At 43.2% G+C, this 24,925-nt stretch overlaps 1 protein-coding gene across 1 annotated transcript in view; it reads left to right on the top strand.

The window, feature by feature from the left end:
* PID1 (phosphotyrosine interaction domain containing 1) overlaps nucleotides 1–24,925 on the top strand; it is a 204,221-nt gene that overhangs the window by 87,817 nt on the left and 91,479 nt on the right. Inside the window, exon 2 of the mRNA XM_036254355.1 lies at nucleotides 8,978–9,124. Coding sequence (XP_036110248.1) covers nucleotides 8,978–9,124 — 147 coding nt within the window. The remainder of the gene's footprint in view (nucleotides 1–8,977; nucleotides 9,125–24,925) is intronic.

Genomic DNA, 24,925 nt, shown 5'->3' with positions numbered 1-24,925 from the left:
CAAAGAAGGGATGACATATAACAGTACATTCAGGTGTTAGAGAGGTGGTATGAAAATACTGATTCTTCTTTTTCTTATGATTTGTTAGAAAGAGAGGAAGGGAGAGAGAAAGAGAAACATTGATGCGAGAGAGATAGATCTATCGCCTGCCTCTTGCACGCCCCCTACTGGGAATCGAGCATGCAACCCAAGCATGTGCCCTGACCGGGAATTGAACCAGAACCTCTCAGTCTATTGGGCAACGCTCAATCCACTGAGCCACACCGGCCAGGCTGAAAATACTGGTTACTGTACAAAGTACAGTTCAGGCATAAAGCAGCCAGAAGTGTGATGTGAAGAGTTGCAGGAAAGCCTTTATAGGGGTGATTATAATCGAGAGAAACATCAATAAATTATTAGCATGCTGTCTCTCTCAAGGGGGCAACCTCTCTCTCTTCCTCTCTCTTCTCTTAAAGGTATCACATGTAACAAATAAAATTCCCTGGCCTCTGTGGATGACTTGGCAACACAGCATCTCCACTGAGTCCTAACCAAAGTGTACCCTGCTTGTCACCTTCCTGACCACTTGAAGCCTGGGGACAAAATTATTTTTAGTTTCTTCCTAGCCTGCCAAGATAATGTTCACTCCTGTATCAACCAAGACATAGTCCTGCAGAGGAGTTTTGTGTAGCAAACAGTGAAGTGAAAATAAAACCAAATGAGTGTAGATATAAATATATGTGTGTTTATAACATATATCTCCTGTGCCCCGACGAGCTGGGTATTCAAGGATACTGTGAAGCCAAGCATTTCAAGCTGGAACACGAGGGCGCGCTGGGGGCTAAACTCGCGGAGGGAAGGTAGTGCCTTAGGGGAACGTGAGACAGTCTTTGGAATCTTAAACTCATACCATTGTGTTTGGTTTCCAAGTCTTACATTGTTTTGTCTGACTTTTTTTTCACCCTTTTAAAAGTGTTGATGCTGTTTAGTTTTTATTCTCTGCTCGGCACCCTCCTTTGTTGTTTGGCCACAGAAGAAATTAAGAGGAAAAGCAATTCATGAGGAGACAAAGCCATTCACAGAACCGGACTCAGAGGTTACGTGAATATGGACTTGAAAGTAAGCTTGAGTAACATATTGACAGTTCTGTTGGAAAATGTGGGGAGCATACAGGAAATGGGGAATTTCAGCAAAGAAATGGAATCTGTAAGAAAGAATAAAATGAAATTTAAAGGGAAGGAACAGCAACAGCAGAGATGAAGCCTTTAATGAGCTCATCAGTAGACTAAATGCAGCCGAAGGAAGAGTACGTGACCCTGGAGAGGGACCAGTGCATTGATGGTGTGGATTTTGTGTTATATTTTGTTGGTTTGTCCTCCGAACTTCATTGTTTGGTTTCTTCTACTCACTTTGGGTTTTATTTATTTATTTATTAAAGTTGAAGCTGATTTTATTGAATAGAGAATTTTCTTCTCTTCTAATATTGGCATTTGAGCTTTTGAGCTATAACATTTCCCATAAGTACAGTTTTAGGGGCATCTCATTTTTGACATGCAGCATTTTCATGCTCACTCAGTTCAAAATACTTTCTATTCTGCTTTTTGATTTATTCTTTCATCCATGGGTTATTTAGAAGTGTGTTATTTAGTTTCCATATGTCTGGAAATTTTACAGAGGTTTTTCTGTTGTTACTTTGTATAATTTGAATACCAAATATACTGAGTTTTGTTTTTTTCCTTATGGCCCAGAATTTAGTCTATCTTGATAAATGTTTCTACATTTGAATTCTGCTGCTTTTGGGTGGAGTGGTCTATAAATGCCAGTTTTTTCAAGTTTGTTGGTGGGGTTATTCAAACCTTCTGTATCCTTGATTTTCTGTCTACTCATTCTATCAAATTTCAAGAGAGTGGTATTGAAATCGCCAACAATATCTGTAGTTTTTGTTTATTTATCCTTGTGAACTATCAGTTTTTATTTGCTTTTTTATTTTGGAGTGAATTTCTTATAGGCAGCATAGAGTTGGGTCTTATTTATAACAAATATCACACTCTATTCAGCTTTTCATTAGGGGTATTTTAATTACTTCTCAGATTATTTTTATAGATTTTAAATCCATCATCTTATTTTATTCTATTTGTCTCATTCGGCTTTTGTGTGTGTGTGTTTACTTTTTTTCTCTATTTCTGCCTTCTATTTTATGATTCCATCTTTGTTAGTATGCATAATGCTTTGGTTTGTTATTTTAGTCATTGCTTTCTGGTTTATAGTGTACATAGTATACACCTTTAACTTATCACAATATATCTTCAAATGATATTAAACCATGTCACATATCCTGCCCCATCCTTACAATCGTATCTTCCACTTCACTTTTCTGATCTTTGTACTAGTGTTGTAATGTATCTTATTTTTATATAAGTCAAAATTCTTACCATGCTGTTATTTTTAATAATTAAAAAATAGTCAGTTTTCAATATATTTTAAATATTAATCTTTATTTCCTTGTGTGGATTTATTTTTTAAAATTGATATTTAGAGGGAGGGGGAAGGTAGGGGAAGAGAGAGAGAGAGAGAGAGAGAGAGAGAGAGAGAGAGAGAGAGAGAGAGAAGCTGATACGTTGTTCCACTTACGTACTTACGTATGCATTCATGCATTCTCTGGTTGCTTCTTGTATGGCCCCACACCAGAGATCAAACTTTGGAATATCACAAAGATGCTCCAACCAACTGAGGTACCTGACCAGGGCCTCGATCCATATTTTTATCTTTTCTTTCTGCCTGACTGACTTCCTTTAACATTTGTTATAGGAGAGGTCTGCTGGTCATGAGTCATTTCAAGTTTCATATGTCTGGAAGGTCTTTATTTTATCTTTATTCTATATACCGAATCCTGGGCACAGAATTCTCGTTTCACATTTTTATTTTATTTTTTACTATTTTAAAGGTGTTCTACTGTCTTCTCACTTGCAATATTTTTCAATGATAAATTAGCTCTCATCTCTGTTCCTTTTATTATATTATGGAATTTGATTATGATGTGCCTTGGTATATGTTTCTTCATTTTTCTTGTGTTTATGACTTGTTGAGATTCTTGTAAATGTGGATTTATAATTTTCTCAGATTTGGAAAAATTTTAGCCATTATTTTCTCAAATATTTTTTCTGTTTTTTTCCTACTTTCCCTCTGGGATTCCAGTTATACATGTCGGAGGATATTTGAAGTTGTTCCTTAGCTTATTGATAATTTTTCCTTCTTTTCTCTCTGTTTGATTTTGAATTATTTCTATTGTTTCTGTCTTAAAGCTTACCATTCTTTTTTGCTGTAATGAAATCTGTTATTAATCACATTCAATGTGGTTTTTTTGTATATGACAGTGTAGTTTTTATCTTTAGAAGTTAGTTGAGATCTTTTTATATCTGAAATATCTCAACTTACATTTTGGAATATATATAGTTTTAGTGCCATTGTCTGGTAATTATAACATCTGTGTCAGTTCCGGGTAGGTTTTGCTTAATTTATTTATGTCTTCATTATGAGTTCTATTTCTTGCTTATTTGCATGTCTAGGGATTTTTGATTAGATGCTAGACATTTTGACTTTTATTTTGTTGGTTGCAGGACATTATTGTATTCCTATGAATCTTTTTCAATTTTTGTGTGTGGAATTCAGTTAAATTATTTCAAAGCACTCTGATCCTTTTGGATCTTCTTTTAAAGAATTTCAGGTGGAACTAGAGTGCACTTATTCCAGTGCTAATTACTTCCCACCATCGAGAGCAGACCGTCTTGAGTACTCACCCCAGTACCCCTTGACTCATGAGTTTTTCCAGTCTGGCTAGTAGGAACAGGCAATATTACTGGCTGTGTGTGAACCAGCACTCGAATCTCGAATCTTTCCACGGCTCATTTCCTTTTATGCATACTCTGATGAATACTCAGCTGAATATTTGAGGAGACCCTTTGCAGATTTCTAGAGTTCTCTCTCTGTGTGGATTTCTTCTCTTTTTTGTTTTTCCAGGCATTCATCTCTGTCCTTAGCTCTGGGTCTCTGCTGGGTCATTTCTGTGTTTCTCTTTCCTGCACTGCAGCCTGCAAACTCCTTCAAGTTCATAGCTGGACAATTGTGCACTTTATGTCATTTGTCTCATCTTTCAGGGATTGGCATCTTTCATTGCCTGATACCCAGTGTCTCACAAACTGTTGTTTCGTATTCTTTTCCCCAGTTTATTTGGTTTTTATTAATGTCATTGTCAATTTGGTGCCTGTTACTCCATTTCAATTGAAAGTGGAAGTTGAAAATAAAGATCTCCAGCAATTTAATTATATGCAGTGCAACAAGGGCGTGCGAGAATACTTTACACAGAGAAGAATAGATTCCTAATTCCTGGCCCATATGAATTATGTGGAGTGACAGACAGACACGTTAGCCTATTTATATTATTACTTCTCTCTTGTATTCACTCATTCATTCACACTCTTTTAGCTGAGTTTTTATAATTTAAATATTGGTGTGAATTTGGGTGGTAAGTCCACAGTGCTGTATGCAGATATGTTATAGAGCTGTATACTTAAAACCTGTATGATTTTATTAACCGATCACACCAATAAATTCAATAAAAATATAAATATATATTGGTATTAATTAACTTAGCTGCATGTAACTTTTTCTGTGTGTGTGAGTGGGTGAAATTTTTGTTTTGACCTCCTAGGATTTGTCATTTTACATCGGGGTTGCAATTCAAATACCTATAAGGGTCAAACAAGCAGAGTACAGGAGCAAAGTTGGTATCACATGAAATGACTATAAAAATAGTCACTTGTGTTTAGTGCAGAAAAGAATACTGACAGCTGGGGAAAGAGGGACCCTGGTGAATTGCAGAGGAAACCATCTAAGTAAACATGGGCAATTGCATGACTGACCAGAGCTAATTGTTGCCATGAGAGCAAGTTGCTTTTGCAGATCTTTCGATCTATCTAGAGAAGTGGAAATACAAATTTTAATCATATATACCCCAATATTTGAATACTCTTCAAATTAAACACTCTGCAAATCAAATAAAATATTAACAGGCCAAATGTGCCTTTGAGTTGAGGGTTTGTAATCTGTGTTTTACAATACTTTAGCTGTTAACATATCGAAAAAGTGTTTGGCAGATGACAGAAACAAATGAAAGGAATATAGCAAGTGTGTGTGTATTTCAGATCACTTACAAAAATAAATGAGTATGTATACACAGACACATACTCTGCCCTGAGGGAGCCTTTCGGAAGCCTTGGGGGCTTTTTGCCTACGCTGTGGGCATAGAGTTATTTTGTGCCCCTCCCACACAATCTCGCCAGAGGATGTGTGATATTCAAAAGAAATGCTTCCATAATTAAAACTGCATGAATAAGTGTGGGTGTGTGAACATGAGTATTTTCAGTTAGTTTAATAATAGCTATCACCTTAATAAATATAGACAGTCTTTTAAACTTCTAAGTGTCTGGATTTAGGCTTTTAAAATTAAGCTGGAACTTTCTGAATAAGGCAGTTAGTAGGATCATTTGCAGCCATAAGGCAAATGCCAAGTAAGTGCAGGTCCTCCTTTTCTTGGAATAACAGATCCACATACACTGTAATTAAAAAATTAATCCTTGAAATCAAATAGTGCAATTTTGTATAAGCCTGCTAGATTTGGGAAGACTATTCAACCTTGCTTTACTTTTAAAAAGGACAAAAACAAATAATCAAAACCTTTTGTATTGAAACATATGTAGACAAAAGTTGAATTTAATCAACTATAATATTTTACTCCCTCTTGAATTGTTTTTAAAATTTTTTATTTTTCAATTACAGTTGACATACAATATTATATTAGGTTCAGGTCTACAACATAGTGATTAGATGTTTATATAACTTTTGAAGTGATTACCCTGAGAAGGCTAGATATTTCTCCCGATTTCTAACCTCCAACATGGGTGTGGGACCAACCAGGTCCTCGTCTCCACGTGTCCTACCAATCTCTCAGTGTGACTTCCTCTGTCTGTCCTTAGTTGTAAGACTTCTGTTCAGCTAGATTTCAGGCAGCTCTCGGTGATGGTTGTTCTGTAGTTTTGTTGCATATATATATATATATATATATATATTTATACTTATAAATATATATTTATTTATATAAATATATTTTTATATTTTTACAAATATATATATATTTTTATGTTTTATTTTTTTAGAGAGAGAAGAAGGGAGAGGAAGAAAGAGATAGAAACATTGATGAAAGAGAACATCAATTGTCGGCCTCCTGCCTCCCCTCCTTGGGGACCAGGCCCACAACCTGGGCATGTGCCCTGAGCGGGAACTGAACCAGTGACCTCTTGGTGCAGGGTCAACGCTCAGCCACTGAGCCACACAGGACAGGTGTTTTGTCGCATTTTTGATGTGGTCATGGGAGGAGACAAGCACAGCATTTACCTGCATTGCCACCTTGACTGGACGCCCTCTTTTATTCACTCTTACTGTTTATTCCACTGTGTGTGAGTGAGTGAGTGTGTGTGTGTGTGTGTGTGAAAATGCTAGAATAATGATTTAAAAGCAGAAATCTAAGAATTTACATTAAAAATGATAAGTGAAAGATCTTACCAGAAGAGTATCAAAATTATTCTGTTCTCATGTGTGGGGCAGGAATATACCTTCTAGAAAAGTAAGTGCTATGAAATGTTATGAAGGTACAACTGAGTGAATTCTTGCTAACCCCCAAAGTAACAGGATGAAGTGTGATTGTGAAAAAATGTGGCCGCCTGACTGGTTTTTGGGCACTTGTATAAATCAGCAGTTGTCTGGGGACCAGAAGTTTTCCATTAATTTCACCCAGTTTCCTCATGGTTCTCTTAAGGAGAGATTTTGCAGTGTTGAAGTGTGATCAGGGCATGACTGACTCAGTAATTTGCAAGTTAAAACTGACCCTTGTAACCAGTCTTCAAAATGTAAGGATGACCCAGGGATTACCCCTTAACGCCTTGCTTTTCATTTGAGTGAGGATAGTGGCCCAGTTATTTTGGGGGAAGCAGCAGCAGCATTTGGCTTCCAATGATGCTTTATATTTTAGATACAGAATCAATGTAAAGGTGAGATCCACCCAATTTGAATTGGTAAAATATGTAAATCCTGGCCCACTAAAGTGTCAGAGATTAATGTCTGAATCAGAGTCGGACGCGCCAACTGTAAATTACACGGGGCCGGCCATCACCCCGCCTGCGTCTGGGGGTGATTTCGACACTCTATTTTAAGATCACGGGGGGAAGCAGCAAATGCAGAAAGCCGAGCTTTGTTTAGTTTGTCCGGAGCACTGCCCTAATTTTCTACAACGCTATTCACTTTCCTTCTGCAAGAATGAAGAACACATCTCCTTCACGGACCTCTGTGCACCTTCCCTGTGGGAGCAGAGGCTTTTCCAAGCTCCCCACGGGGTCCCTCTGTTATGGCCTTTGAAGTCATTCTGCTGGATTCTGATGTTTTACTGTTGCATTGTCTATTGTACTTGTTTGTCCTGCAAGGAACAGCGATGTCAATTTTGATGTGACATAACACAGCGTTTTAAAGTTGACAGAAGAGGAAACTGAGGTCCGGGAAGCAGGAGGCCACCGTAGACCCCCAGCAGAACAGCAGACAGGGGGCCGTGTCCCCAGCAGCTCAGGATCTCTCTTCTGAATCGCTTTCCCTTTTTCTTCTTCATCAGCAAACCAACTTCGGCTCTCCCTCTCATGACCCACGTTTCTGTCCCAGACCCCTTCACTCACAGGGACTCTGCTGCTCCGTCAGACTGAGCTCACAAAACACAAGTTCAGAGAGAAAGTGATTAAGGATTTCTTCTGTGAATCTTTCTGAAATAGCCATTGTGGGTTTTATACCAGGAACATTAGATAACCACAGGGCCCTCCTGAGCCTGAGACCCTGTGTGATCACACATGTCCATGAAGTATGTGCACGTGTGTTCGTGGTGTGTGTATGTATGCTGTTTTAGATGACGCCGACAAGGAAGAGCTGTCTTGTAGGTGACATTTGATCAGGGTCCCCAAACATCAAGGCTTGCAGATACCGAGGGCAAGAGTCGCATGTTCAGAGGTTCCAAGGCACACGTGTCTTTGGCTTATTCTCAGAGAGTAAGGAGGCCACTGTGGCTGGACCTAAGCACGGGAGAGGGGGAGGCTGGAGATGACGTCAGAGAGGCAGTGGGTCCCTGGCGGGCTGGAGGCCAAGGTCTTGGAATTTTCGGCGAGAAGAGGGGAAGGCTGGAGCGTTTTGGCGGGATGACACGTGATTCGGTTTTAGGAGGACCCCTCTGGCACCGTGGGCCCTGCTTCGCGCAGGGGGGGCCGGAAGTGGTGGGGCCAGCTTGGAAGCTGCTGGACGACACAGAGATGGGCTGGACCGCGTGCGTGGGGAGCGGTGATGAAACGTGCTCCGGTCCCGCGCGCTTCGGAGCCAGTGCCAAGAGCGGCTGCGCAGGGACTGGATGTTCCTTGCGCCCGGCCCGGGGCAGCAGGTGGCTCGTTGGGAACTGGTGCGTTTCCTGCAGCCGGGGCGGAGCAGAGCGGCAGGCAGAGGCCCGCATCAGTTCTTTCTCATCATTGTTTTCCCTTTTCCGTGATCTCTGAACTTTCCCCCCAATTGCTCCGGTAGCACCCTCTTTCGAAGAGCCTCCTTCTCGAGTTAAATTCAGCGTGGGTTACCTCTCTAGGCCTTCATCTGTATGTCTCCCCGTGGAGCACCGTTTGAGAACAGGTCGGGGGTGACTCCCCCCCCCCACGTTCTCATGGTGTCTGTGTCAGGGTTGGCCGTCCCCCCTAGTTTCACGACAGCAGTGCCCGGACAGGGTCCCCCCATCCTGCTATCTCTCGGCCTCCTCTGCGAAGGCTGAGGTGATGAAACACAGATTTTGCCATTGGGCTTTATGTATTTGTACCACGTGCAGTTCCAAATGATTTAACTGCAGTTGGCTTATCTTTTTCCTGCTTTTCAGCACTTTCAGACCATGCTGAAGTCGAAATTGAACGTCCTAACACTGAAGAAGGAGCCCCTGCCCGCGGTCATCTTCCACGAGCCCGAGGCCATCGAGCTGTGCACCACCACGCCCCTGATGAAGAGCAGGACTCACGCCGGCTGCAAGGTAGGTGGCACGAGGCCAGCACGGACCCTCCCGTGGGACAGATCAAAGGACTCACAGCAGGACACTTGCTTCGCATTGGTGACATTTTAATTTTTATTATTTTTTTTTATCTTCACCCGAGGATATTTTTCCATTTATCTTCAGATAGAGTAGGAGGGAGGAAGAGATGGAGAGAGAGAGAAACATTGATGTGAAAGAGACACATCGACTGGTTGCCTTCTGCTGGGGACGAACCGCAACAGAGGTACGTGCCCTTGGCCAGAATCGAACCCATGACTCATTGGTCCACGGGCCGATGCTCTACTGCTGAGCCAAACCGACCAGGGCCGCATTGGTAACATATTTAAAGAATAAAACTATTGCCCTGGCCGGTTTGGCTCAGCGGTTAGAGCATCGGCCTGCGGTCCAGAGAGACCCGGGTTCGGTTCCCTCTAAGGGCACGTACCTCGGTTGCAGTTTGTCCCCGGCCCTGGTTGGTCGTGCGGGTGGCAGCCACTCGATGTGTTCCTTTCACGTCGATGTTTCTCTCTCTCTCTCTGTTCCTCTCTCTCCCTCCCACTCTACCTGAACAAAAAGATGGAAAAATGTCCTCGGGTGAGGATTAAAAAAAAAAGAATAAAACTATTCTTTTATTATACAAACAAAATAAGCTCATAGAGTGATGGTTGTATGAATTCATATCCGCTTTATTTATTTTTAATGATATAGCACTCTTCATAATTTGGGAGTAAGGTTAAAGAAATAAATTTACGGAAATGTAAATAAAATGGTGTTCTTGCCATATTTTTTATAGCTCTGGGGAACTTCACAAAAAAATTCTGTCCATAATCGTAATGATAATTCCTCCCTTTGTATTTGCCATCTGAATAAGACACATACATCTTAACACGTAAGGAACAAAACACGTTTCTCAACAGTTGTACCCTATGAGTCTTCTGGGGGTAATTTTGTATTTTTATTTTGCTTCAGCTCTCAAAATTTATGCTATATTCATCCCCTGGAATCCGTTAAAAACATTATTTGTTTATATAACCTGTAACACGGACATGGAAAGAAAGTTGAATGAAATGTATAACTTTGGTGTGTTTTGGGGTTCTTTTATTCGTGGTTCTTTTTTATGTGAGTTGACGAGTGTAGGAGTTGGTGTGGAAATAACAAAGAAACTATTTCACACATATTTTGTCATCAGAGATTTGTTTTGAGTCTGGAGGGGCAAGAAAATGCTCGTTTGCACGTGGATTGTTTGTATACTGTTGGAGATACGCCCCTTTCGTCACTGCTTTTCCATTGATCTTTCCTGTCAGAGTTCTGTCCCCTCCCCGGTTCTTGCAAGCTGTGGTCACATGGGCGCCTACAGCCACCTGAGTGATGGTGATGAGCGCAGAACCTCACACACATCCATTCATTCCGCAGACACTCAGTGGGTGCTCACTGCTGCCCAACACTGGGGGCCCTGGGAACAGCACCCAGCAGCATCTTTATGGGCTTAACTGCTAGTTGGGAAGGGGGGAGGAGAGAACACAGGTCAACAAGCATCGGCTGGTGAGAAAGCCCGTCTGGGAAGAACTTGGGAAGAATCTTTTCGGCAGGGGGAACAGAAAGTGCTGATTCCCAGAGGTGGACTTGTATCGGGTGTTTTAGAATGAAGAGCAAGGGGCCAGTGGAGGCGGGGACGTGTGGTGAGTGCTGGGGTCCTCGACAGAGAGCTTCGTTGTCATGACAGGGAGCTGGTGTTCTAGTCACTGGAAGGAACCATCAGAGGAATCTAAGCAACGGAGTTATATGGGTTCATTAAAAAAAAAAATTTGGTTTATTTTTATTTTTTGTTAAATTTTGTTTTTCAATGACAGTTTCCATTCCCTATTATTTTGTATTAATTTCTGGTGCACAGTGTAGCAGTTAGAGAATCATACACTCTACAAAGTGCTCCCCCTGGTATTTCCAGTACCCACCTGGCACCATACATAGTTATTATGGTATTATTGCCTATATTTCCTAGGCTGTACTGTACATCCCCATGACTATTTTGTAACTGCCAATCTATACTTCTCAATCCCTTCACCTTTTGCGCCCAGTCCCCCAGCCCCCTCCCCTCTGACAGCTGTCAGTTTGTCCTCTGAATCTATGAGTCTGTTTGTTTTGTTTGTTTATTTTGTACTTTAGATCCCACATGTAAGTGAAAGCATATGGTATTTACCTTTCTTTGACTAACTTATTTCACGGAGCATAATACCCTCTAGGTCTATCCTTTTTTACAGCCAAGTAATATTCCACTGTATATATGTACTGCAGCTTTTGTATTGTGCACTATGGATAGGAATGCAGATTGGTGCAGCCACTATGATAAAAAATATGGAGGGTCCTCAAAAACTTAAAAATGGATCTTCCTTATGACTCAGCAATTCCACAAAATTCCACAAAAAGTGGTTGTAGATGGTACCCCTGTGGAGGTGAGCTTCCGGCTGCCCAAGTGCAGTCTCCAGGGACTCCTGTAACGGGAGAGAGTAGAGCTGCAGAACTGGCCTCGGGTCACGTTGCATTCAGGTCTGTTGGCGACTTGATGATGTAAAGGAATTGTAGAAATACTCACTAAAGTTAAAAGTGATATGAGATCAAATTGGGCTTTACATCTTTAGAGATTTCCTAAAGTCATTGTGAATTTGGAAAATAGTCCCTCAAAAGCCAGAGGAAGTCAGTTAGGGACGAGTGTGAGGAGAAGACTTTAGCTTGATAAAATCTTTAGGGTGTTTAAATGGGAGGGACAAATGCAGTTACAGAGTAAAAATATTTAACAATCCAGTCCAGATATGAAAGAGGGGTGTGTGTGTGTGTGTGTGTGTGTACATACATACACACTGACTATGAGAGAGAAATTTAGTAGGCGAATGAAAGCCATCATTTTTCGGAAAAGGAGTATAGGTTCAAGATGCATGGTGTGATTTTATTTTCTGTGTGCTGCCTCAGGTCATGGGCATTTATTTTACTTCTGAAAGGATGTTGAGAGCACTAGAAGGGGATCAGAAGTGCAGGCCACGGAGAGCGAGGCTGGCCCCGGCGTGGGCTGCGGGGCTAGCAGACAGAGATCTGCAACTAGTTCAGCCGGAACAAGAACTTCTGCCTCCAGGGTGAAAACCACATCCCACAGGGCCAGACACGATTGATGAACTCTCCATCCCTAGAAATCTTCCAGAGGAGATTCCAGGCGTAGATCATTGCAAGCCTGGAATCGGGGATCTGGGCCAAAACCTCTTGAGTTGCTTTGCAGCTTTATGCTTTTCTTTGAAGGGCGAAAACCTCCAATGTATCATTGCTCAATTGTGGGCTTTGACACGCTTTATACATTTAAGTTTTCACTGTAAACGTACTGCAGTTATAGCTTTTAATTCTCACGGACGGTGTGGCATTGATGTTGAGTCGTATTTTGTTCAAAACAGAAAAACAAACACAGGTTAGATTTTGAACCTTGATATTTCTGTTTCAATCCCCACACCTCCCCCAACTTTTCCCGATCGTCCCCGCGAACAAAGTGCAGTGTTTCCTGGCTGGTTCCTGCGAATGACTTAGCTCACGAAGTGCCAGCTGCAGGGCTCTCTGGGGCTCACGCCTGCCAGGAATAATGAGCACCATGTAGCCCAGGCCCAGCTGCAGGGCCAGCGTCGGGACCGGCCCTCCATCCTCACACAGGGCTGATTCTTTCTGTCTGACAGCTCTCAGGTTGTGTTTGCATAACTTGAGGCTTGGGGAAGGGAGAGAGGCAGGGTAAGCAAAGGAAAGGGGAGTTGGAAATGGGTTACGGTGAGCACCGTCCAGGTCCTGGCGCAGGTCCGATTCCCCACCTCCCTCTGATCTGTATTCTCCGTGGGTCCTGATGGGATCGCCCTGCCAGGCTATTCATGTTGCGGGCAGCTGGGTCTTTGTGTGCCCTTCTCTGTCGCTGCCGCTTTCTCCCGCAGTGGAGTTCTTGAACTGCACCAGCCGCTGCCCCCCATCAGGCGCGCCCGCCAGCGCCCTTGCTGGGGCCGTTCACGGTGATCAGTCGCTGTGTCTGATTTTGCAGGGACAACGATGGCAGGTCATTCCTGCCTTCTCCTGCCTGGCACAGTGCAGCTCGTGGTGGCTGCCGCTTGTTAGCAAACACTTATTCAGTGAACAGCCTTTGCAAACCTACTGTGCACATGGCTTGTGGAGAAAGGAGTGAGAGTAGGTGCTGTGGGTGATGTGACTTAGAGCCACGTAGAAGCAATGAGGTGCGTGTGCCCCCCTTAAATCGCCAGGGCTTCTGAGACTCCTGTGTGCATCAGATACCCCCAGGGGCAGATTGCAGGGACTGTGATTCAGGCTTAGTGATGGGAACATGAGCCTGCACTGCAACACTGACCGTGAACTTCCATGAAGGGGTGCCTGCGCCCTGTTTTGAACTTGAGCTTGAACCACAGGCTGGTGGGCGAAAGGGGAAAGGAAGTGACGTCAGTGAGTATGCGCCCTGGTCAGTGGGGGCTGGGTGGGGACTGGTATGTGGCAGCTAGCTGGCATTTGTAGGGTCAGAATGGGTTTGCCACATGGCTGACCAGGCAGCTGCCATCTAAACAAGGGTTTTAGGGCCCAATCTCACCTGGGATGATGCTCTGCTTCCCAAACCTCACCTCCTGCGGATCGAGGGCTGGGTGTGGCATACAGCGGAGCCCTGAGGACCCGCTGTCCCCGTCCTGTAAGGGCAGAAACCATCGGACGGTCTAGTTTTCAAGGACTTCCTGACTGACAAACCATAACCACTTTCGTACTACTCTTTCTGAGATTTGCATTCAGGAGTGATGCCCGTTGTCCCTTAGCTCTAGGAGAGGATGTGGTTGGCTTGCAGTTTTGTGGGACGGAGAAGAGAAGTTTCTGAGCTGACGTTTTGCCAGGCAGCCCCCGACCCTAGCATTCCATGCACGTGCCAAACAGCCAGTGTAGAAGGGAGTTCCAGAAATCCCACTTCCAGTAAGAGCTCCGGGTTTGGATGTAAAGATGTTGAGAATTAACATCACATCTATCTATTTTCGACACTTAACACCTTTGTGTTTATTTGACCGGTTATGTGTTTAATTAGAAACATAGTTATATTTTCTCATTTTAGCCAAAGCCCCAGGTGTTTACCCATTAACAGAAGGGAGAGAAACATTGATTCTATCCTGTTGTCATGCTTTTCAAAGGCACCTCAGCAGCCCTACCTTGGTGTAGGTCATTTTGGGTGTTGCATGAATTGATTATACCAATTATACATACATTTTCCCTGAAAAATAAGTTTCTGATTTTGATATCAAGACAGAATGCACATTATATACTTGTATAATAATATATAAAGTAAGATTCAGGCCCATGGTCTTTATTGGTTACTGTTCTCTAAATTCAGAGTGGATGGTACTTATTTCTCCTTTACTCTCTCTTCATTCTTTCTGACTTCCTTGTAAACATCTAAGCGCACAACCTCTGCTTGTCTCCCAGTCATAGGAGGGTAAACTTGGTATGAGCTAACATCTGTTGTTTAAGAGATCAGCTTTTATTTTCCTGTAATTTTTGTTCTTTGTCGATTTATAAATGTTCTTTCTCCTCCCTCTCCTCCTTCTTGTCCTCTTTTATGCCTAATTTTCTCGTTTTGTGTCTTTCTTCACCCATAAGAACATATTGTACACCCTCAGGATGTTCAGGTGTTGATAGGGACACCTGAACAGGATGCTTTGGGTTGAAATAACAGAAAACCTAACTTGCATGGACTTAAATTATCGAAATGTATTTGCTTTCAAACCTGCAAAGCCAACGGGGGGGGGGGGGGTGAGGGAAAGAGATGCTAGAGAGACAGAAAGGAGTTTCCCCTACAGAAGAGATGGGCCGCTGACTTGGAGAGGACAAGTCCTGCCTGTAGGAGGAGCAGTAGCCAAAAGGAAAATGCAGAGTGTCCTCAGATTGCTGAGCAAAGGGTACCCTTTCCTTCGGTGTTGGAGCCCCACCCACTCCCTGAACATTTGTGGAGGGTGTTGTTGCCTAGATAAGATGAGCTTCGGTTTGAGGATGGGCTGCTCTCGAGGGTCCCTGTGCAGGCAGTCAGAAATACAGACCGGGTGCCACGTGGAAGGTGAGGAGGGTGCTCTCACGCACCGGAGAAATCCAGAGCCCCCTTTTTCAGGCCTTTCATCCCAGCTCTCTAATTTGGCAGCTTGTCATTCCAGGTGAGGGCAGAGAAGGGGCAGCGTGTTTGCAGAAGAGGCACCGGGTTCACACTTGCAATTGCTGAGGTGTCTGTGGGACCACCAGGGGGCAACACCCGGAGGGCACCTTTGCTGTGTGAATTTGGAATTGCATAAAGGTCTGGGGTGGGCTGTGCGAAGTGGACGCAGTGAGACAGGCACACACACACACACACACACACACACATGCACACATGTGCACATACACACATGCACACGCACGCACGCACATACACGTACACACACGCACACACATACATGCACGCACACACGCATACACACATGCACACACGCACATGAACGCACACGCACGCACACACAATATGCACCCAACTCCCATGTTTAAGGACCAGAGGGAGAAAGAGGAATCGTTGGAAAAAGCAACATCGGGAAAACTAGAGGCCCTCCTCCCCTCCGGGCCTCCCTCTCCGCCTGCTCACAGTGCTCGCTCCCCGGACCCCTGATCTGGTCTCCAAGCCGGTCAAGCCGAGAACAGGACACAGCTCCAGGGACAGCCGAAGGCCCCGCAGTCCCGCTTTGGGCTTGGGCTTGGTATCTGTGTTCAACATACAGACTGCTTATGCTACCGCTGTGGTACCTGGCACGGAAGGGTGCTGTTCGTGAATGGAATGTAAACTTCTTGGCCATGAGCCCCGATTTATGACTTTGAATTCTGTGCTGTGGCCTCCCCATTGAGAGCCACGGTGGCTTCGGCAAAGTCCTTTAGCCCTCACTTTTGTTATTTGATGACTAAAAATCTTTTCATACTGGAAGCGTCTTTATTTCATCTGACGAGAGTGTTTAGAATGTATATTATTACTCTGCCGGAATGCTTGTTGAGTGGGAGGGCCAACTTTTTTGGAAAAGCCACACTTTCCCATGATTGATGGGTAGTAGAGCTGTTTTTCCCATTGAAGAATTACCTGGGGATCCCTGACACCTTCAAACTATTTATTTCTCAGTCTCCCACACAGCATGCAGTCTGTGGCTGAAAATGGTCATTTTCCTCTAAGGAAACAGATTTGGTGTTGAACTTAAGCTTTGGAGTCATGTCGAAGAGTCTATTTTCCTGTATCGCCACATTTCTGAAGGCCCTGCCTACTGTGGTCTACGTCTCGCCTTTGACAGCTCTTGGGAGGTCAGCAAAGATTTATTACTGAAAAATGGGAAAATAATCTCAATATCTAAATGACAGCTAATATTTTTGCTCCATAGTACTCTGGAAAACATGCGGTCATTAAAAATTCTGCTGTAGAAATCACACCGATGTGGAAAATGTTCACCATGTAGTAAATGAATAAAAAGCAGGTTGAAAAATATTATGAGGATCCTATTTTTGTGAAATAAAACAGAACTAAAACAGGTGCAAACATTCATAAGAGAAGGCTCACACTAAAATAGGAACAGGAATGATGTATAGATAGTAGTAGGATCATGGGTAAAACTTCAGATTTTCTTATTTTTTCGCATTGCCTCAAGTTTCATCAATGAACAAACACGACTTTCGTAATTAGTTTTTAAAGGTAATTATTAAAGAAAAATATTTCCTTTGAGTAGAAGTTTGCCTGGAAAGATATCTGTAAGAAACTCCATTCTAGATGGGACATGTTGGAAAATATTTTGTTTGGCTGGCGTACGTGTTCAAGAAGTGAAAATCATGGTCTCTGTGTGTCTAAAAACTTCTTCATTCTACCCTTGTTTTTTTGGAAAGTTGGGCCTAGTATAGAAAGACAGACTGGGATGAATTTCTACTGAAAATCGTGAAAGCACCGCCCGTGGACGTTTGTGTCTCTCTGTCTTAGTGTGAATTCCCTCCTGAAGGCATCCGGTTGGAACATGGTAGGCATTTCCAGTTTGGAGACTCTTATTTCTTGGTGTTTTAGGAAACCTTAAGTAAAATTCCCACACTCCCCCCACCCCCAATTTTGGAACCATTTGAGAGAGAAGAAACATGACACAGATAGTTTAGATAAAAATACCAGTTTTATCAAACTGCTTTAGAAGATGTAGCTTAGATGTGACTCACTGGGTTTTTTAAGGTTTCAATCTTCGGTGCTGTTTCCTGTTCCATTCATTTTGTCCTTTTGTGCTTATGGCTCAAAAATGACCATTGTGGCCCTGGCCGGTCAGTGTGGCTGGGTTGGAGCGTCATCCTGTCCACCAAAAGGTGGCGGGTTTGAATCCCAGTCAGGGCACATACCCAGGTTGTGTGTTCAATCTCCAGTTGGGGCATGTATGGGAGACAGCTGATTGATGTTTCTCTCTCTTCCTTCCTCTCTCTAAAATCGATGAACGTGTCCTCAGGTGAGAATTAAAAAAAATATTAATAACCATTACAATTAGTTAAGTGGAGTTTGTAGAAGATACAAATATTTAAGGTCAACGTGCCGTCTTTATTTAGAAATCCTCTCTGAATTGTGAAATCCTCTCTAAATTGCTAATTTTAGCAGTTTGAACTTTCCTTGTTTTAAATCTTTATCTAAGATGGAAACAGTGATCCTTAAATCACCTTCAGGTATAGAGAGATATTTATAGAATACTCTGAACTTTTCACAAGAGCAGAGCTGTATAGATAAAACACTGTTGTCATTCAAATATAGCTCCCCTAGTTTGGATGGAAAGGTCAATGAACTATAGACAAAATGGTAGCAAATAAGGCAGGGATATGAAAGTGACAATAAATAACCCAGATCATGAAAAGGTCATAAACATTCCTCTTCAGTATGAACAGCTATTCTTATTACATCTCTGAGTGTTTCAACTCCTGACTACCCAACAAGTAAATTAGAAAAAACATGGTGACAACAGGTACGGAGGTGTGCTTTGGTATGCTGGCTGTTCATTGCTTTATTTTCATTGAAAATATTTATTATACATTCATTTCTTGGCAAGAAAAAGGATGTCTGGACTTCTGTGCGCAGTGAGTTCTCTAAACGAGACATTCGTCAGCTTGGCGTGTATGAGTCACCAGCCATCTTCATAAGCCAAATCCAGGAATTATAAAATAATTTACTCAGGAAGTAATGGGGATAAATGAAGTTTATTATCCTGGGAAACAGGAAAGCTACCTTGTGAGCTCAAGATCCTACTGAAATTATCCTCCCCACCCCTGACACTAAAGGATTAATTCATTCCCTTTAAAACTTATTTTTGGGACAGTTGTGAATAGTGCTAGAATTCTCCTATGTCATCATCTAGTTATGCCTGTGATGTTGGTTCGGGCAGGAGGCGTGCTGTCTATTATTGTGAAGACATTGCACTGTTAGTCTGTTCATGGGACGGCACTAGGTGGGTGTTGACTGTTCTCATCGGAGAGCTCACCGGTTAGTTCAGAGCCGGCGTGCCTGCGTGTAAGGGGCCCCTCCCCTCTCTTGGTCTTCCTCATTCTCGTCCCAGAGATGCCCTGCAGTCCTTGCCCTTCTCGACCTCTCAGGGCAGGGAAGTGGCAGAGGGCGTCAGGCCCTCCACAGGAACCCAGGGCACGGACAGGTCGTTCTCTTGACCATAATACAGAGTCCTTCCTATAGCAAAGACCTGGTTTGCCCAACAGAATCTCGATTTCATTTCTTCTTAACAAGGGTCACCTCTCAGTAAAGAGCAGAGCAGCAGGGTGGTGACTCATTCTGCCGTTGGTACAACAGAGTCCCGAGAAAAAAGCCAAATAAGGGAATGTGCAGACCCATCAGGACAAGGAAAACATTAGTTTATTTGCTCATGGTCACTAAAATCCCCTATTAATGACATTATACTGATTTTCTTTTAAAATTGCACATTCTTTTAAACAAAATAAATATTCACTACTGATAACTATAGATTTATTAATATAAAGGTTAAATCTAGGTACTGGATAGTAGCATAGAAATATTTTAAATATAAAATGGAAATGTTAGAAGAATGAGCGAAATCTGAAATAAATGGTACTGCGTGTATATGTTGTTCATTGTGATGGCTTCGTTTTAACATCAGTGTAGGCAAAGCTCTTTAATAACATTCGATGTAAAATTAAACTCCCAGGGGCTTTGATAATTTCAGTCTTGATTAGTCAGTCCTTTCAGATCCAATGGGATTGTTAGTTTTCACCCCAGAATGAGGTAGAAAAAATCTCATGCCAGGAGACTATGTATCAGCTCCACCATTTCTTTGTTATCTCTTTGTGTGACCATCTTTCTTTGTCTTAGATCTGTCCTTTATTTGCAAAACTCTCAGTTGGGTTTTGTTGAAACTAGAGTATGTAACCCAGAAGTCCATGGAGACCGGCAGACTCGAACTGTGATGCTCTGAGCAGTCATGTGAGCGGGGTGCCCCATCAGCTTCATTCCCACTCAGAACTCCCACCCTTAGGAGACTTCTGTTTCTGTGTGTGACACGGGTCATCGGCCATCTGGTTTTTGGCTGAGGGTGCTGTATAGTAAGCATAAGTAATGCCGAATGTATGTATTTGAAGATAGAAGTAACTGTAAGGAGAAATTCTGATGCATTCTATCCTTAAGCTGGGGGACTCCCTTGTGTACCTCCTGGCGTGTACACAGTGTCCTTTGGAGATGACGGACCTAGAAAACTGAGCTGAAGACATTGAGGCTGCTTCTTGGCTTTGCAGAAGAGCATGCCAAGATCATGCATTGATGTGTGCTGTTGTTTCCAGAGGGGACAGGGATGGGCTGGTGTCAGATATTTATATCTACACCATATTCCTCTCTTGGACTTCAGGAGGGAGGTGAAAACAAAAAACTAGACCTGTTCAGCTAAATGATGTTCTTAAGAAATGGATGGAAAATCAGAGTTACCGTTTAGCTTTCTTTATTTCTAGACCATGCCTCCAGCGACACAGTTCCTTCTTACTGGATTGTGGGAGAGAGAAGGGGAGAAATGATAGTCACTTGTGTGGATGTTAAAGACATCAGCATGAAGTGCAGCTCCCTAGTGTGGGCCAAGCATTGAGATTTATTGACAACTAGCAGCCCGTAATTGTAGCCAAGACGGTTCATTAGCTAGGGCAACCTCCACATTTGTAGATCAAGATTTCTTTGCAGGAAGTACAAGAGACTTCCTCCGTGCTGGGATATTTAAATGTAGGTGTTTTGTGTTTATTATGTATACTTATTTATGTAATTCTTGTTCAATAGGTCACAGCATGTGTCCCTGGAAGAGAAAGATGCTCAGGTCAGCATGATCTGAAATATGGAAAACTCCAGTCTAGGAAAGAAGCAGAATGCTATTTTCATTGTATTTTCAGGATAGATCGATTCTTCACTGAGCTCACGAGTCCATAGTGGTTTGTCTTTAGGCTTCAGCATCTGACTCATTAACTAATGATTATGTGGGGCCTGTGAAGGGAGGGATGTTTGGGACACTGACTCCTTTTTTCCTTCTTCTAAGTGTGGCTAAAGATAGACCAAGTGCCGTGGTAATGAGTGGAAGCAAGATTAAGAATACGAGCATCCTACCCTGGCCTGGCTGGTTAGGGGGTTCAGTTGGTTCAGTAGGTTAGAGTGTCGTCGCAATACGGCAAGGTTGTGGGTTCAACCCTCGGTCAGGGAACACACAAGAATCAACCAATGAATAAGGGGAACAACAAGTCAGTGTTTCTCTCTTTGTCTCCCTTCCTCTCTCTCTAAAACAATTAATTAATAAAATACAATGTTCAGCAGTGTATCCCGTGGGTGTGTTTGGTATAGGGAAGCTGTAATTTCTCCTCCCCTCCTTGTTTCTTGCCTTTCTTCTCTTCTCTCTCAATTTCATCCCTTGTTTCAGTCCTCCCCCTTTCTCCCCAGTTCCCGTTATTCCCTTTCATCTCCTGTTGCTCCAGTTCCTGCTTCCTTTCCCACTCCACACCCTGGATTTCATCTGTCCAGCAAAAGCATGGAGCTCCTTTGATTGGACAGGCTTAGCTCACCTGCCAACCTAACCAATCCTTCCGGGGGTTGGAATAGGCTACCCTGGGCATGGGGCAGAACTACCTGGACTCCCAAAGGGAAATCCGATCTGGTGGGACAGTGCAGGGGGACGTGGACACCACAGAACAACCAGAAAACGTCTACAGCAAACAGCGTCCTTGTTTTGCTGAGGAGGGAATCCTTTATCCCGGCATACACTGCGAGGTGATGATGTAGAACTTAGATTTTCGGCTGCAGGGTGTCTTGTGTCTTTTCTAGTTGTGGTTCAATGATCACCCAGTAGTCAGATAGGTATTGTAGTGAGTGCGGAGAGGATGATATGCAAGGAGACTTACAAGAGGCTCTGGAACCCATTTTGAAGAGTAGGGATTTCTATTGGGTTTTGGTGATGGACAGAGACAGGAGAGAAGCTGTATGAGAAATCCCGAGAAATTTGCAACCACAGGGATGAACCTGGAGGACAGTATGCTTAGTGAAATCAGTCAGATACAAAAAGACAAACAGTGCGTGATCTCATTTAGAAGTGGAATCTAAAATAGTCAAAATCACTGAAGCAGAGTGTGCAGTGGCGATTACCAGGGGGTTGGGGATGGGAGAAATGAGGAGATGGTCAAGGGTACAGAGTTTCATTTGTGCAAGATGAGTGAGTTCTGGACACCAGCAGCACAGCATGGTGACTGTAGATAACTGGATTGTATTGATAATTGAAATTCGCTTCAAAGGAAGCTCAAAAGTGTACTCAGCACACACACAAAACTAATCTCTGCAAGGTGATGAATATGTTCATCAGTATCACTGTGATCATTTCACACTGTAGACGTATATCAAAGCATGAAGTGGTACACCTTCACCGTATGCGACTTTTATGTGTCAGACATACTTCCGTAAAGCTCAGTCACAGTTCAGTAACGTTTTTATAAGAAGTGAGGTGTTTTAGAAGGCAGGCTGCACACCAGGTCCTCTAGTCTTTCCAGCTGCTGACACGGTCTCCCCCCCACCCTGTTGAGGGCGCAGGACAGAGGGCAGGGGCTGCTTTCTGGGCTGATGGGATCATGGAGACGGCTGCTGTCGCCTGTGCGTTATCATGTAGGGTCTGGGAAGTTGTTTGCCTTTCTCCAGGCACATGGTTTCTTACCTTCTGCCGGCCTCATGTGCAGTGATTTCTGGGGAGTGTAGCGTGAGAGAGACCTGCACCCCTTTGTTTGCCTGTGATCTCTGCACAAAGGAGACCCTCCGCTCCATGGAGCAAACAGCCATTGTGCTTACCTGTGCCCCAGCAAAGTCTCTCCCTTGCTTCGTTCCAGTTTCCCCAACAGAATAAGAGGGAGCCCGTCCAGTGCAGCTTCCAGTGGCCTCGATGTGCGTCTGTTTATAAATTAGCCAAGCAAGATGCTTCGTTTATAGAAAGTGTAGGTCTTTGGGCTGGTTCGTGAAGCTTCAGTTACCTACAGGCTTGAGGCCACTACATTTGGCATAAATCTACCCATTCCATCCTTTCCTGCGTGGAAATTTCTGCTGGTCTTTAGTGTTACTTTGTTTATTATTATCTTTCAGCCCTTGAATATTTATTTATTTGACATTCTATTGAGTTCCACTTTGTTCATTTCTCTGCCTTGCCTTGGGAAATATTATATTTAAACCATCAATACCCAATTAGAAACATCAGACTGCATTTAGTGTCCTTGATTTGAAATGTAGTCCTCTGGTAAGAGAGAAATGCCATCTTTTCTGCTAAAAATGAACTTAAATATGTTTCATGGGAAAGAATGATAAAAGGAGACATGGCGATGCCTTCTCTTCCACACACTCAGGGCCCCTGGTTCCTTTCATTAAGACACAGATGTCACAGTTAAGCTCCTTAGCCATACAAATATGCATACTGTACTTGAACCGAAATCATTCTATTCTCTCTGCTCTTTTGTTCCTGGGACTTCCTCAAGTGCATTCAAGAGAGCAATTTTTTTAAAAAATGAGAAATCGGAAGAGGACTTTGCCTTGTGCAGTTTATTTTACTTGAAATTGATGACATATGCAAAGGTTTGTGATTTTTAAAAAAAGATCATGAACTTAATTTATCAAAGCTCTTAAATACTTAAAACAACAACAACAAAAAAACCCCTCATCTTCTCTGCATTTTCCCTTCAGTGTTATGAGCAAAGCTTAGTAGTAGGAAATGCCCATTTGCCTGGAGGGAGTTGAATTTTCTGCTGCATAGACTTTAGTTTATGGCTCATTTCTCCAAGAGAAACATGTTTACCATGAAGCTCTCTGATGAGTTCTGGAGCAGGGCATATACACCTGCTCTTCAATGTTTTCCATCACTGCAGTTTTCTCCGTTAATATAGGGTATGCTTTTAGGTTGAGGCAGGGCTGAGAATTTTGAGGGAATATTTGTCAGAATTTTCTCAGGAGGTCAGATAGTACTAATAGTTTCCTTGGTCCATTTATGTCCCTGAAGTTTAGGAGAGCCAGCCAATAGATTTAAAGAGAGAAATGACCAATCCTTAAGTGATGTTTTAATGGAGGGACAATAGTCCATTATCTGTGGTTCATGTAAAGAAGAAGAAGGGGCTCTTTTTACATATAGGAAACTTCTTTGGGGGCATTAAAATAAGGCTAAGTTCAAGGGGGAGGAATATTGCATTTCTGAAGTGATTCCTTTTATTAACTAGTGAAATATCAGAAAACTCCATGGTACTAGTTGTCTATTGTTGCATAAAATGACCCCCAAGTTAGTGGTTTGATGCAACAAACATTAATTAGTGACCGTGGCTTAGCCGGCTGCCTCTGCCTCGGGGTCTGTCCTGGGGTTGCCATCAAGCCTTTGGCCGGGGCTGCATTCTCGTCCGAAAGCCCAACAGAGGGAGGGAGGTTTTACTTCCAAGCTCACTCAGTTTCTTACTGGTGGCTGGACCGAGAGCTTCAGTTCCTCACTGGCTGTCTGGGGGAGACCTCTTCAGTCCTTGCTGTGAGGGCCTTCCCACATGGCAGCTGGCTTCCCTCAGCACAAGCAAGGGACAGAGCAAGAGAGGGGGAGCAAGTTCTTTTATGAAGTAAGCTTGGGAGTGATGTCCCAGAGGGCAGGCATAACAAGCACTTGCCCACACTCTGAGGGAGAAGATTATACAAGGGCATGAATACTAGGAGGTGAGGATAGTTGTGGCTGTCTTAGAAACGGAGTGCTGTGTTTGCTGACCAATTTTCAGACCTCATTTCTTAATTAATCAGCAAGCGTAAGGTGAGCTTGTGGCTTACAGCCTAGTCATCTGAGTTCTGCACGTCCCAAGATGGTCCTTCTCCCTCCTTAAATCATGTCCACCCTTAGCATCAGGTCTTCCTTGCTGCTCTGAGGTTCCTTCTTGACTCAGTGAGATGCTTTTATGCCCTTCACTGCCCCCCACTCCACCCCAGTTCAGTGTAGTTTTGCACAGCGGGACACACTGGAGACTGGTTGTGCTGAAGCCCAAGGTTTAACTGTAATTATAAGCATTTCTGTAGAGAACTTTTGCACCGGGTGCCAGCAGGGACAATGCCACACTCTCATAAGACGATCTATTTGGGTATAAATTTGCAGACCGCACAGCTTACATTCTGAAGCTATGATGTGCTCCCATTATCCCCATCAGGCTGGAAGACAGAGCCAACTTATGATTGAGTCAACCCAGCAGGAGCCACTGTCTAGA

The sequence above is a fragment of the Molossus molossus genome, unplaced genomic scaffold, assembly GCF_014108415.1.
Source record: "Molossus molossus isolate mMolMol1 unplaced genomic scaffold, mMolMol1.p scaffold_m16_p_11, whole genome shotgun sequence".
Taxonomy (NCBI): Eukaryota; Metazoa; Chordata; class Mammalia; order Chiroptera; family Molossidae; genus Molossus; species Molossus molossus.
This window is presented reverse-complemented; position numbering and strand designations above follow the sequence as displayed.